The 14,299-nt window shown below is 55.3% G+C and overlaps 1 protein-coding gene and 1 long non-coding RNA gene across 4 annotated transcripts; both read right to left on the bottom strand.

The window, feature by feature from the left end:
* Positions 1 to 40: 40 nt before the first annotated feature.
* Positions 41 to 6,852, bottom strand: LOC120407312. Its single transcript, XM_039542821.1, has 11 exons — positions 6,790 to 6,852; positions 6,574 to 6,705; positions 6,141 to 6,220; positions 5,749 to 5,854; positions 5,178 to 5,246; positions 4,354 to 4,458; positions 3,868 to 4,003; positions 2,998 to 3,092; positions 2,361 to 2,513; positions 1,408 to 1,546; positions 41 to 480 (listed from the first exon to the last, which is right to left on the bottom strand). The coding sequence occupies exons 1-11, from the start codon at positions 6,850 to 6,852 to the stop codon at positions 350 to 352; spliced, it is 1,209 nt and encodes a 402-aa protein (XP_039398755.1). The 3' UTR covers positions 41 to 349.
* A 264-nt stretch (positions 6,853 to 7,116) lies between these two features.
* On the bottom strand, positions 7,117 to 13,424 carry LOC120408691. Of its 3 annotated transcripts, none has more exons than XR_005600884.1 (3): positions 13,302 to 13,424; positions 8,883 to 9,033; positions 7,117 to 7,147 (listed from the first exon to the last, which is right to left on the bottom strand). It is a non-coding gene; the product is annotated as an uncharacterized LOC120408691 (long non-coding RNA). The 3 variants fall into 3 exon arrangements; XR_005600885.1 differs by lacking the exon at positions 7,117 to 7,147 and adding an exon at positions 7,627 to 7,675; XR_005600883.1 differs by lacking the exon at positions 7,117 to 7,147 and adding an exon at positions 8,606 to 8,650.
* Positions 13,425 to 14,299: the final 875 nt, after the last annotated feature.

Below are 14,299 nucleotides of genomic sequence, written 5' to 3'. Positions count from 1 at the left end.
GTCGGGATGGGTCACCCTCCCACCCCAGAGCTCACCCTGATTGGTCAAATCTCCTCTTGGGGTGGTCCTTCCAGGATGAAACCCATCCTGATTGGTAGAGGGTGGTGGGAGGAGTTCTTAGAGGGGTCACATGACACACCTGGCTTCCAGTCATGTGTCCGCCTTGACCACGAAGAAATACCCCCATGGGGCGGGACTTCTGGAGACAGGTGGGAGGGACTAAGGGGTCATGGGGCGGGGTTAGGCTTTGATTAATGGTGGGGCCTTTCTACTGCTGCCGGGTGTTGAGTATGTCCAGGCAGAACCGGAGCCAGTGTCCATGTCCAGGCCACAGGTCGAAGCCGGGTGGTCAGAAATACAAGCCAAAGTTCGTATCCATGCAAAGATCGAATCCGTGTAGTTGAAATCGGAGGGGTTGGGGAAGATCAGGAGGAGGAGGAGGCAGTGCTGGAGTGGGTGGGTGGAGGGCCTGGAGCGAGGCTAGAGAAAGGCAAGGAGAATACTGAGCCGGGGTTCAGAACCCAAATCTGGAGCCAAGAAGGGTCACGCCAAAGTCATAGCCAGAGACCGGAGTCAAGAGTCCAGCCAGAGTCAACAGCGAGAAACCGGTGGGCAGGGCAGTGGGGTACATGCGGGCGGGAATGAGGATGACTTACTGGAGCCCTGGAGACCTCTCATCTGGGGACTCCCTTCCTAGCAATAACAGAAGGACAGCGGGATGACAAAGATGTCTCTGAGCCTGGGGACCAAGCCAAGGGGAGCTCCCATCCAGGCTGTGCGCCAGGACCCCGTCCCCCTCCCTGTTCATTTCACACTCACAGACCCCCTGGCCGGAGGGGAGAATAAAGGGCAGAAGCGAAGGTGCCCCTGGGGGAAAGGCTCTAGGCCGGGACCCAGTCCACTTCCCAGATCTACACCCAGGATTGTGTGACCAGGCCCACAGCCCTTCCTCTGCGTCTCAGTTCCCACCTGCCACATGGGGAGGCTCCTCCCCTGCCCCAGGGTGTTCGGGGGGAGTTTCATTCCTGGCTGGGAAGGGTTCAGATACCAGGTGGGTGGATTGGGCCCCAGGTGGGGGATGGTCGGACATTCACTGCATCAGGGGTGACAGGGGCCATGGGAGGGTCTGAGCAGTGACGATAGGGGAGGGTCTCCATGTCAGGCCACCCCTCCCAGACTGCAACGGCTATTGAGCACAACCCCTGGCTCTGTGGATGCTCTCACTTCTGGGCCAGCCCCACAGCCTGATTCTTCCGAACTAGTATCTGGCCTGGCCCCAGCCCCAGGGGTCGGGGTGGGGCAGGGTGTTCAGAGCGAGGTGCTCGGCCTTGGTTTCTCTGTGCTGTGGGGGGCTCTATGGCCGCTCCCCCAGCCCTTCCCCCCAGGCACAGTGAGACAGAGCAGTACCTGCGGCAGGGGGTGGGAGCTGGTCATGCGAAGTGGGGGGGGTCTTCAATGCTGCCCCACGGAGCACAGCCCCTGCAGGGCTTTGGGCACCTGGCCTGATATTAAATAGTTGGACCATTATGTTGGCTGTGATGTCCCCCTGTTGCAAGGGAACAAGGATCAATCAGAGACTCCGACACCCACGAGAACGAAGGGTATTAACGGCACCGGGAGCCAGCAACATTTCCTCCCCACGTCTGAGGGACGGATTCCCCCACCCAACCCCCGAGACAAAATCTTCTCTCTTCTCTAGTGACTTCCATCCCCTCTCCCACCATTGTGGAATGAACTCCTGCCCTCACTCCTCTCAGTCCCCCGTCCCCCCCGAGAGCTGTTCTATCTCCCAACCCAGCGGGAATCCAGCTCCGCACCCCAGAGTCCCCTCAGCCACCCTCGCCCCCTCCAGCTGAGGGGCTGGGAGGCTTTGGGCAGTAGTGCCGGGGGGTGAGAGGAAGTGGACACCTTTCCCCAAGGGATCCCCATGTCCTTAACGTGATGCCATGGGCAGTGGCTCTGGTGAATGGGGCACTTAAGCAGCCTCTGCTGACTGACTCCTCCAGTTCTCCCAGAGCAGGTGGGGGCTGGGATAACACGATACCAGAGCTCTAGGAACCGGCCTGAGGGGGCGGAAAGGCTCACAGAGGTGGCTAGGGGAGTTGGCAGCCTCTAGCATGAGCAATGGCAGCGTGTCGTGTTGATGTGACGCCTGTTAGGAAATAGCCTTGCTGGGGAGCTGGGTCTGCCCTGCTTTGAGCTGCTCAGGGGACAAGCTGGCACCGACCAATGGCACCTGTCTGGGGTCACCCTCTCCTTGCTCCCTGGTCAGCGCATGGGGATGGGATGGGAGTGATTTTCAATGGCCTGGAGGTGAAAGGCCCTGGGGGTCTCTCCCCAGGTGACCCCTCTTTGGTTACCTCGTTCTCTAGCAGCTGGCCGGCTTCCCCCAAGATGGAATAGGTCAGCACCTGGCCAGCCTGGCTGATGCGGAGTAGGGGGTTGTGGATGGCCAGCAGCCCCGCCTGGAGGAAAGATCTTTTCTGCTCCTCCGTGAAGAGCTCACCAAAGACCTAAAACCAAAAGAACCAGAGCCCTTACAATGGCCCAGAACCAGGCTCCAAATCCCTCGAGTGTCTCACAAGGTGGAGAAGAGTCCTGGGGCAGCCAACCTTTGGGGTCCCATGGACCAGGAACCCCCTTCAGTAGGAGGCTGCAGGCACTGAGGCCTCAAATAGCTCTTTCTGGAGCAGGATTCACCGCAGGTGCCATGAGATGCTGGGAATGTGTCTGCGCGCTCTAGAACCCAGCGCACACAGACAACCCAGGACCCCTGCTGCTCCCAGCAGCGATAGCTCCTGCAGCTCACCCGCTAGAGGTTCGGGGTCTTTTAGATCTGGTTCATTCCCACGCCTCACCCCACGGACATTCCCAGGAGCCTCACATACTCTGTGGAAATAAGAAGCAGGCTCTTGCCCTGTGTCCATGACACACTCACTGCAGGGGGAGACAGCTCCACACCTGAGCTGCTGCAATGCACCGGCCGAGAATCCTTACCTCTCCCACCCTGGCCAGGTTTCTATACCCCAGGCGCTCGGGGTCATGGAGCCCGTCCCGGCACCACAGGTCTGGGGCCTCTCTGGTGTTGAGCCCTGGGGGAGAAAGACACACCCATTGGGGAGGTTTGGCCTTCCGCTTTCAGTGCCTGTTTCCTTCTGGGTGCACACTGGCCAGGCTCCTCGTGGCATCCGCGGCCGAATGGAATCGCAGGGTCCATGCCAGGCGGGTTAGTACCAGAAGGGGGATTTGTTTCAGCCATCACAGTAATCATGTGACCCTTACGGTCATTGTGCTCTGGGAGTGGGTGCCTGTTCATGGGGGTGTCTAATACTGAGAACCCCCCCACACCCACTGAAGTCAGGATCTGGCCCTGGCTACCCGACTGGTGACACCCTACAAGCTTTGTGTCTGTCCCCTGTGGTGCCTGCTCCTGCCCCTGCCCTCATGATGGGCTCTTTCCCTCCATGTGTCTCAATAGCTCCGTTCCTGTCCCCTCACAAGCTGGCTGCCCCGTACTGGGTGGGCTGATTTCCCTGGGCTGGGGGACAGAGCTGGGCTCTGAGATAAAGCAGCCAATTTCCTTGGCACTTTCACACTCATCTCCCTAATTCAGAGAGAGGGGGAGAGAAAGAGTCACCATCTAAGCTGGGGTCGGTCTCAGAGGAGGGGGCTTCTTTCTGTAGGGGCCCACTGCCCAGCAGAGGGAGTCTCAAAGGAGGGGCCTTGTTTCTATTGGGGTTCCTCTTCCCCGCTACAGCGGGTCTAAGCAGAGAGGCCTTAGTTCTAGAGGCGTCCCAATGGCCAGCTGGAGCTAGTCTCCCAGAGGCTCGTTTCTATGGGGTCCCATTGCCCAGCTGGGTTTCTTACCCCTCTTCTGGAGCAGGAGCTTGTGCAGCCAATAGATCCCACCCCTGGCATGCCGACTGATGTCACTGGCTGGGTGGGATACACAGAGACCCAGCTGCAGCACGAATTCACCTGCCTTGGAGAAGGCAGAGGAGGTCTGGTGGAAGGAGAAGGAGAGGAGAATCCATCAACATTCTCCCTTCAGCTCCCCAGTGCCCCTGGACCTGAGCTCTGCTCCCACCCCTCTGTAGGAGGCGCTGGGAGAGAGGAGAGAGAGCCCTCTTCCTCTCTGCCCCCAAGGGAGCTTGGAGCAAAGGGAGCAGGACAAGGGCCCTTGCTGAGCACTCGCTGCCTCGCGGCTCCAGAATAACAAGGGCCCTGAGGCCAGGCACGACCCTGCCAGCCAGCGGCCTATGGAACGCAGTCCCTTACGGACCCAGGGGGGACCAATTAGCCAGGGGATGAGGAACTTGACTCTGCAGGATGCTGGGGTCAGAGGTCACTTACGTCAAATCCAGGCAGGGAGGTGGCAAACTGGAGCATGGGCGCGCTGGTCTGTACGGCCCTGGCTCTCTCCTGGGTGTTGTTTGACAGGAGAGAGGGATGGACGTGCTGCGGGAGAAGGAGGCAGGGGAGGGTCAGCAGGCAGCCTCTCCCCCTCCCCAAGGGGCTCAGAGTTTGTGCTCAGGGTGGAGTAGCCGAGCCCTGGTCGCAGAGTTTGAAAAGGGGGTTCAGGACACTGCCCACGTCTTGCTGGGCACAAGCTGCTTGTCTCTCCAGGCCGGGACAATGGTCAGTCTTGGGGCTGGTCTATTTGCTCTGAACCCCTGATCCATGAACAGCACGTCAGGATCAAGGCACATGCCCTGGACCCCAGACCCCAGACCCAACTTGCAAAGGCCTCGGTACGATGGATGGAACAGCCCTGAGGACAATCCCTCCGGGAACTGCAGTGTCCCTAGGACATAAGAGCTGATTCCCTGAGGCTCCTCCTGTATCTCAGGGTCTCCCTAGAGAGGAGCCAGTGACTTTTCTCTGAGGCCCATGTCCTGCATCTCACAGAGGTTTCAGTCTCTCAGGCCCCAGCCAGGCCTGGTGCTCACTGTTAGTGCTTAATACAACCGTGCAGAGCTCTGACTCATAGTCCCAGCTCCTTCCCCCTGCACTGGCAGCTCTGGGAAAGTGTGGCCGGCTGGATCCAAGCTGGGAGGACACAATAGAAACGTGGCTCTTCTAGTCTCTCCTTTGCTGCCCTCCCACAGCGTTCAGGGGCAATTCCACCCCAGACCGTCCATTCTACTCACCTCCAGGAGGTGCTGCAGCTTCTCCACCATGGGGGTCTCTGTCAGAAGGCCCCTGAGCAGGATGTCCAGGCTCTGTGAATAGTTGATGTACAGAGCCTGCAAGAAGAGGGATCACCCGTCAGTCATGGTACATGGGGCTACACCAGTCAGGGGACAATTAGAAGGATTCTCCAGGAGCCCTGGCAAGACTCAAAAGGCATATCCTGGCCTCTCCCATTCACATCACTCCAGGGACACTTAGCAAGAGTTCATGGCCGGATGCCTGCTGCCTCGTCAATCCTTGCTCTTAGCAGTTCTCTGTGCAGGGCCTGGTACCCAGCAGAGTATGGGCCAGCCAAACTGCAATGGGTGGGAGGTAGGATCCCCGGGAGAGTCCAGGCAGGAGATCAGAGAATGAGGAGAGGAGGGAAGGTCTGGGATCAGCCATGGAGGGGTAACGCAATCCCCTCTGGAGGGAAGGGCCCCCCTGCCGGTTTGTCCCAGGCCTGTTCCCAGCTCTGCCCACCCCTCCCCTATTCTCAGCAGCTCCATCAAAGCGAGGGAGCAGGGCCAGAGCCTGCTCCTGCTCCTGGGCCAGAGAAGTAGGATCAGGACCTACCCGGCATTGTGTGGTGTCCTGCCCAGTGCCCAGGGTGCACATCCTGTTCAGAAGAGCCCGCAGGAGGTGAGATTCTAGCTCCAGGGCGAGCGGTGGCTTCAGTTTGCTGGCAGGAGAGAGGAGCCCATGTTACACTTTGCAGCACCAGTGTGGCACTGGCACTGCCATGGACATGACCCCCTCCCCCGCAGTGATCCCCTCCCTACGGCCGCTGTAACGTTCCTGGAGAAATCAACCCCCGGACAGGAAAAAGGGGATGCTCCCGCCTCCTCTGCTGGGGGATGGGAACAGCCACGGCCGGGGGGAACCTAGGCGGGGGAGGAGCCATGACTCCCGGCTCTGGGCCCGGTCAGCACCAGGGTTAGGGCAGCTGGACGGGAGGGTCCTGGTACCTGAGGCTGCAAACTGTGGCCATGGAGCTGGGCATGATGGAGCTCGGCTCTGATGCACCAGGGAGATTTTCAATCAGCTCCTGGGAGACCCCAAGGAAACAAAACTGCATGTGAGACTCAGGCCCTGCAGATGCACTGGCACTTCCCCGGGAGGAGCCCCAAGTGCTCTGCAGAAACAGCCAGTGTCACCCCCACCCCCAACCAGCTGGGCCCCCCCATTCCTCCCATCCATCAAACTTCCTTCCCCTCTCCCCAACTCCTCCCTCCCCTCCCGCACTGCCAGCTCCCCATCAGTGTCACAATTCTCCCCTTCCCTGCTCCCCAGCGCTCCACCCCAGGACCCCCTGTCCTCTGCTTCCTGCTCTGGCCCCACTAACGCTTCCTCCCATATCTGGCTCCCTCGCCCCAGGGCCGGGCACGGGGTCCCACTCACCGCAATGCTCTCCACGAGGGCCGCTTTGGAGACTGGGGGCTCCAGGGTGTCCCACCCCGGCTTCTGTGCCGAGAAGCAGAGACGCGGCACAGCCTGGAGGAAGCGGAGCTGTTCGGCCCTGTCCGCCACCAGCTAGGAGTGGGGTGGGGGGGAGAGAGAGAGCCTGTTACATAGGGACCTCCCCGCCCAACCCAACCCAGCTCCAGGGCTCAGGACCTCCATGGGGTTGGACAGGAAAGCCGTCCCCTTCCCGAAACCAGTGTCGCCCTGCACAGACATGGGGTTGTAACTGGAATAGTGTCTGCGGGGAGCAGAAACCTTGGCCTGTGTGGGACAAATGTCCCCACTTTGGGGTGCCAGATAACAGAGGAGATGTGTGTCCCCATTGGGGGTGAGGGATTCTCTGGGACAAGACCCCCTGCCTGGGTGGGGATGGAACAAGGAGCAGGACAGACTCGGTGGCAGCGCAGCTGGGGGATTTTTGTACCTCAGCTCTGCCCTGGAGGTGCTGCTGGATCACCGTGATGGGGGACAAATCCTCCTCCTCCTCCTCCTCTTCTTCCTCTTCCTCCTCCTGTGGATAAATTGGAGAGAGTCCAGCGGAGGGCAACAAAAATGATTAGGGGGCTGGAGCACATGACTTATGAGGAGAGGCTGAGAGAACTGGGATTGTTTAGTCTGCAGAAGAGAAGAATGAGGGGGGATTTGATAGCTGCTTTCAACTACCTGAAAGGGGGTTCCAAAGAGGATGGATCTAGACTGTTCTCAGTGGTAGAAGATGACAGAACAAGGAGTAATGGTCTCAAGTTGCAGAGGGGGAGGTTTAGGTTGGATATTAGGAAAAACTTTTTCACTAGTAGGGTGGTGAAGCACTGGAATGGGTTACCTAGGGAGGTGGTGGAATCTCCTTCCTTAGAGGTTTTTAAGGTCAGGCTTGACAAAGCCCTGGCTGGGATGATTTAGTTGGGTTTGGTCCTGCTTTGAGCAGGGGGTTGGACTAGATGACCTCCTGAAGTCCCTTCCAACCCTGAGATTCTATGATTCTATGATTCCTCCTGCTCCTCCTCCTCCTCAGGCCACGTCATCTGGGCACTGGGGGTGTCTGCACCAGGGAGGGAAGGAGAAAGTTTAATCCCTTCTGCTGCTGGGGGGATGCAGTGGACAGAGAAGGCTCCATGTTTCCCCTTTCTCTGTAAGGAGCCCCATGGCAGCGAGGGCCCCACCCTGCCCCTCCCAGAGACGCCCTCAGCCCCATCAGCCTCAGGGCCCCGTGGCAGTCAGCCCCCCCCAACATGATCAGGGGAGGCTGGAGCTCCCTGACTCCACCCAGCATCCCCTGCCATGGGGCGTGGCTGTGCCACCCCCACTGTTGTTAGTGGGGCTCACGTGGGTCAGTCCCGGCGCCTTGGTGAGCCGATGGGCTCAGGGTGTTACTAGTCCCGCACCGCCCCAGTCGTCCTCCCTTTCCCCTGGGTCCCCCTCACCTCCAAAGAGGGAGCCTAGCAACACAGGGCTGCCAGACCCCACGGAGGAGCTGCTGGCCCCGCAGGAGTATGCGGAGCTGCTGGTGTTTGTCGCGCCGCAGTCGCTCAACTCCTGCTCTGGGCTGGGAGGAGGTGCCACAGGTGCCAGGGTGGGGCTGGCGGGAGGCTCCTCGGGGGCCAGGGTGGGGCTGGCACAGGGCTCCTCAGTTGCCATGGTGGTTGGCGGCTCCTGCTGGGCCCTGGGGCGCAGCTCCTGGCTCCTTGGCTTCCTGCAAAGGAAGCCCCAGAGCTGCCTTCCCCGGCTCCTGCCCTCTCCTGGCTCTCTGCTCCACAGCTGAACCCAGGGCCACCTCCATTTCTGCCCAGAAGGTGCCTCAGGGGAAGGTGCCTCAGCTAGGGGAGCTGCTGTCTTCCGCCTCCTCCAGCAGGCGACGCAGCTCCTCCCTTTCCCCTGGCCACGCGCCTCTTCCCCGCCCGCGGGGACAGAGGGGCCACTCTCCTCCTGGGCAGGCTGGCTGATGTTTGCTGCTGGCTCTGGAGCCACCTGCCCGGCCTTCCTCCTGAGCATCTGCCTTATTCGCTCCATCCTGGAACTGAGTGGGGAGCAGCCATGAGTCTGGCTTCAAAGCAGCCTCTCATTAACGAGCCTGCCTGCTCCCCTGCCCACCTCCCCTCTGCTGAGGCAATTTCTCCTCCCGACACATCCCACCCCAGGGCACAGGAACGCTCAACCTGGGGAACAAACCCTGACAAGGGACGGGCTGGGAGCCCTAGTGGTGGGATACTCCCACCACACTGGGGATGGCTCTGGAGAAGTCCACTTACTTGCTCTAGATCGGATGGAGCTGGATGGCAGATGCTCAGGGTTGCTCCTCCCTTCACCCTCCTCGATCTCCTGCACCCAGGTGGCCTGCAACGGGTGCCGCACAGTGCCCTGCCCGCAGAGCAAGGGGTAGAAACCAGAGATTGAAACTGGCTGTGAAAACAATACAATGCCACTGGCGGAACGCTCCTGGGACACTCCATAGCTGTACCTGGGGCCACCTCCATTTGGGCCCAGAAGGTGCCTCAGGGTCAGCTAGGGGAGCTTCCTCCTCCTCCAGAAAGCCAGAGCTGGGAAGTGCCAGCAGGACTCGATTCCCAGTCTCCCTGGCTCCAAGTGGGACCTGTTGTAGTGACTGACGGATTTGCTCCTTGTCCCCCATCCAAAGCCAATAACACATCTCTGGGTTGGCAGTCATGAGTTAGACCTTCTCAGCACCCCTGCCTCCCACAGCCCTCAGCTGTTCCTTGGACTGCGGTGGCTTGGACGGTAACAGGACTGGATATTGTTACTGGCTCACTGGGTGGTTCTAGCCAATAAGGGTCTCAGTCTAGCCTCAGAGGCCCACACCCCCAGACACTACAGGTCAGGGTGGACTGATTTCATTCCAAATGTTTTGTAGTTGTATTTTTGAGTTATTTTCCTAATGAGGGATTGATTCTCATGACATTCTTAGTGGTGACCGATGACAGAACACAGAGCAATGGTCTCAAGTTGCACTGTGGAAGGCTTAGCTTGGATATTAGTTCACTAGGAGGGTGGTGAAGCCCTGGAATGGGTTCCCTAGGGAGGTGGTGCAATCTCCATCCTTACAAGTTTTTAAAGGTCAGCTTGACAAAGCCCTGGCTGGGATGATGAAGTTGGGGTTGGTCCTGCTTTGAGCAGGGGGGTTGGACTAGATACCTCCTGAGGTCTATTCCAGCCCTAGCCTTCTATGATGCTAGGAATAGGGATCCATTCAAACATGTTGACTTGCTGGTTTTGCAGGATACATACAAACAAAAAGGTTGACTGAACCATTTGTTTTCATTTCAAACAAACTGAGGTAAAGAAGTATCTCTAGTTCGTGCACTGAACTGATTGTTCCTGCTCATAACGTCCTTCCATATTTTAGAAGTAGTAGCTCACATCTCTTCTCTAGCGTTTATTCATATATTACAAGAGGAAAAGAAGCCTTCATCCTTTTTCAACTCCCAATCAGTTTCTTACATTTGAATGAAGTAGCTGCATCAACTGGAATGAAGAAAATATTCTTTCTGCACCTGCAGAAGAGGCTAGTGCTGCCAAAATCTGGCTGAGTGTTTCAATAACTTCTGGACCCCCAGGTGCTTAGGCAATGACTTCCAACAGTTCAGTGCTTTCACTTCCTCTGACACTTGGCAGCAAACATGGACTTCTTCATATAGGTATTTATTTAAATTACTTTAAGAGGTTGGAGCAACTAGAGGCCTTAACATCACTTGTCATCTTTTCAAATTTTATACTTGATAGGTTTTAAAAAAAACTTTCAATATACATTTTAAAAACCCAGTTTAAATTAAAAAAATCTCTTTTTGCGGGGAGGGTTTGGGTTGTGAAAAAGCCATTGATTGGTCTTGCCCTTGATTTTAGAAGAACTACTTCATCTGAGAGAATCAGAAACTGCTTGTATTCTAGTCAAGGAGAGGAGGCAGCAAAATTCATCCTAGCAGTAATTTGTTGGGCCTTATTTGCTCAGTCTCAAACAAACAAGTGTGCAAAACCCTAGCTAGTCTCTTTTATATAGGCCCAGCTAAGAGGTGGTGGGAGGGGCAGGAATGCTGTCTTCATCCCGGATCCAGTAGCAATTGCACAGGATATTGCCACAAAACCTACATTTTACTGCCAAACTCTCTAAGCCAGTCCTCTCCTGCGCTTCCTGGGTTCTAAGTTTCAAATCCACAAAACCTTCCCCTTGACAGTAACTGCCCAGGTGGTGCAGCAGGCAGAGGAACCTGAGCAGTAACATTGTGACACCAGAGGTAACTCAGCCACCTGTCGCTCCCTGACTCCACGAACCCTGAGCATAAACCCGAAGCCTGAGCCCTGCCTTGGGCATCGCTCCCACGGAAACCTGCAGGCTCCTTTACTGACTTATGCAAATCACCTGTGGAGAGTTAGCACTGACTGGCTGAAGTCACTCTCAAGTCACAATGCCCTTCAGCTTACAGCACTAATGGAAGGGGCACAGGGTGGAAATCAGGCTTTTCTGGTGGCCCGTTTTCCAGTGGAGATGAAGGGACAAGAGGGAAGGAGGAAGAGGGAAGCAAAATGGCCACATTCCAAACGCCCCCAGCGAGTCACAGGTTAATTCCAAGCCCAGAGGAAACCACTGTCGTCTGACTTTCTCTTTCACTTCAGCCATAGAATGTGCCTCAAAATAATTCCCATAGGAATTAGAGCAGATTTTTAGTAAAACACCCAAGCTTGATTTTAAAATAGGCCAGTTGTGGAAAATCCAGCACAACGCTCAGTGAATTGCTCCAAACTCTGATGTTAAAAATGCTCCTTGCCTTATTTCCAGTGTGTATTGGTCTAGCTTCAACTTCCAGCCATTGTCTGCTCATAACCTTTATCTGGTAACGGGAAGATGGAGGCTTGCTGCAGCAAGGCTACAGGGCTCTGCGAGGTTCCCCCTGCCCCGCATCCCTGTCCTGCCTGGCTGTTGGCAAGGGAGCTCTGTGAGGTCACAGACGCCTCACTCATAGAATCATAGACTATCAGGGTTGGAAGGGACCTCAGGAGGTATCTAGTCCAACCCCCTGCTCAAAGCAGGACCAATTCCCAACTAATTGTCTTTGCTCAATGGGCTGAGTTCCTGCCAAAAGCTTTTGTGAAGTCACTGCCGCACCCACCTTTCCCTGGCAGGCCTGACATCTGCCCCTGGCCAGCCCAGCTGGATGTTTGAGCTGCACCCCGGATCACCCCACTTGCTCAATATTGATTCTGGGGAGCAAGCAGGCTACCCAGTAAAACAGCAGAGTCTGTTCCACACCCCACACTGAGCTTTTCATAGAGGCATCGGTTGTGAAACAATTCAGTCTCCTAATGTGGCCTCTATTTCACGGGCTATGAAATTTCACACTCTTAGCACCCTATTGAGCCCAATTGCTTGTAATTCACTAAAAGGCACCTTCCCAACCAGTTATGATGGTAGGACACCAGGAAACAGAGACTCCCCCTCTCCCCTGGGTAATTTGTTCCAGTGGCTAGTCTCCCTCACTGTCATAATTACATTGGAAATTGACAACCTCTGATAAGGTCCAAATTTATGACAATCTTTTAAATAATTTAAATAGAAGAGAAAAAATAACATTCAGTAGAACATGTTCACTACCAAGCTTTTTAGACAGTTGCACCACTGATGTGATAGCTAAGGCCCCGGAAGCAAAGTTAGCTGAAATGCTAACCCAGCTTTGGGCAGCAGTAGCTTCCTTGAAAGGTGCAGAAAATATTGTCTTCCTTTCAGTTTATTCAAATTGTTCAGCTCAATCGACTAGTTTGTTGAAATTCAAGAAAGCCATTGGGAATTCACAAAACAGGCAAACTTGTTTTCCTCCCTCAATCTAGGGATGAACACTAGGGGATAGATCTACTGGTTCATCAATCTAGAAACTCGTGGAGACAAGAATGTATCATTTCACTTCACTAACCACACATCAAATTGCCTTTGTTTAAGAAATCTGTTAGTTTGAAATGAAAAACATTTTGATACAACTTCTTTCTTATGCTTCTCTTTCTAGCTCTGGCATGACCTTGCTGTGTGACCAAAGAGAGGTCACTTCTTTTGTCTTTCCCTCGGTATCATGGGGGATGGAGAAAATTCTCTCAGCCCTAGCAGGAGAGAGATTTGCGCAAGTCAGGCATGTTACAACCCTCGTGTGCTAAAGGACAATGGGCGATTGTTGTTTGGGGTAAGAATCCCAACGGATTTGTTACTTGTCCCCCAACCAAAGCCAATAACACCTCTCTGTATTTTCAGTCATGAGTTAGACCTTCTCAGCACCCCTCTGTCTCCTGCAGCTCTCAGGTGTTCCTTGGATTAGGGAGGCTTGGATGCTAAGAGAACTGGAATTATTTTACTGGCTTCCTGGGTGTTACTAGCCCATGAGGGTCTCAGTCTGGCCCCCAAGGCCCACACTCCCAGACACTAAAGATCAGGATGGGTTGATTTCACTCAAAGTTTTTTGTATTTGTATTTTTGAATTATTTTCCTAATGAAAGATTGATTGTCATGAAATCTTAGAGCTGGCAGATGACAGAACAAGGAGCAATGATCTCAAGTTGCAGTGTGGAAGGCTTGGATATTAGTAAAAACTTTTTCACTAGGAGGGTGGTGATGCCTTTGAATCTGCTAGGATAGAGTCCCCTATCCTGTACTTAGAGCCTATATTTTTTCTTACCTTCTACAGAGATGACAATGTCTTTGAAACAAATCCACACAGATATGAAAAACACACGCACAGAATCTCCTCTACACCAATGTCTCTTGGTCCTCAGCGAGAGACCGCGAGCTGGAGGCTTGCTGCAGCAAGGCTACAGGGCTCTCTGAGGTTCTCCCTGCCCCGCATCCCTGTCCTGCCTAGCTGTTGGCAAGGGAGCTCTGTGAGGTCACAGACGCCTCATCATCTTTGCCCAATAGGCTGAGTTCCTGCCAAAGGCCTTTGTGAAGTCACTGCCACACCCACCTTTCCCTGGCAGGCCTGATGTCTGCCCCTGGCCAGCCCAGCTGGATGTTTAAGCTGCAGCCCAGATCACCCCACTTGCTCATTATTGATTCTGGGGAGCAAGCAGGCCACCCAGTAAAACAGCAGAGTCTGTTCCACACCCCACACTGAGCTTTTCCTAGAAGTTATGAAACAATTCAATCTCCTAATCTGGCCTCTATTTCACAGGCTATGAAATTTCACACACTTTGCACCATATGAAGCCCAATTGCTTGTAATTCACTAAAAGGCACCTTCCCAACCAGTTATGATGGTAGGACACCTGGAAACAGAGACTCCACCTCTCCCCTGGGTAATTTGTTCCAGTGGCTAGTCTCCCTCACTGTCAAAAATGTGTGCCTACGTCTCATTTGAATTTCTCTGGCTTCAGCTGGCAGCTGTTGGTTCTTGTAGTGCCTTTTTTGGCTAGATCAAATTAGCCCTGCCCCATGAAATGCAATCTCCCCATCCTGCTGGACCCCCCAGACAGGAGAATCCAGTAGGGGCCTCCTAGCTGTTTCTCTGCCTGGCTGGTGACAGGACTTCCTCTCCGTGGGGATATCAGACGCACCTGCAGAGGCAAAGCATAAGTGAGTGCGCTGCATCAGCCCGGCGTTGGGCTCAGGGCTTTGGCCTTGGCGGCTTCTGCTCCAGTCACGTCTCTGGGTGCCCGGACTCAGAGCTTCTGGCCCCCT

The sequence above is a fragment of the Mauremys reevesii genome, linkage group 6 (genome assembly GCF_016161935.1).
Source record: "Mauremys reevesii isolate NIE-2019 linkage group 6, ASM1616193v1, whole genome shotgun sequence".
Lineage (NCBI taxonomy): Eukaryota > Metazoa > Chordata > Testudines > Geoemydidae > Mauremys > Mauremys reevesii.
The sequence above is the reverse complement of the archived record's forward strand: the minus strand, read 5'-3'. Positions and strand labels throughout refer to the sequence as shown.

Coding starts and splice junctions, on each gene's coding strand:
- LOC120407312 (XM_039542821.1), bottom strand. CDS start 6,852: ATGTCTGTGCAGGGCGACACTGGTTTCGGGAAGGGGACGGCTTTCCTG. Junction 3,093..3,867: donor GCTCCTGCTCCAGAAGAGGG/GTAAGAAACCCA, acceptor TTTCTCCCCCAG/GGCTCAACACCAGAGAGGCC. Junction 2,514..2,997: donor ACCTGGCCAGGGTGGGAGAG/GTAAGGATTCTC, acceptor TTTTGGTTTTAG/GTCTTTGGTGAGCTCTTCAC.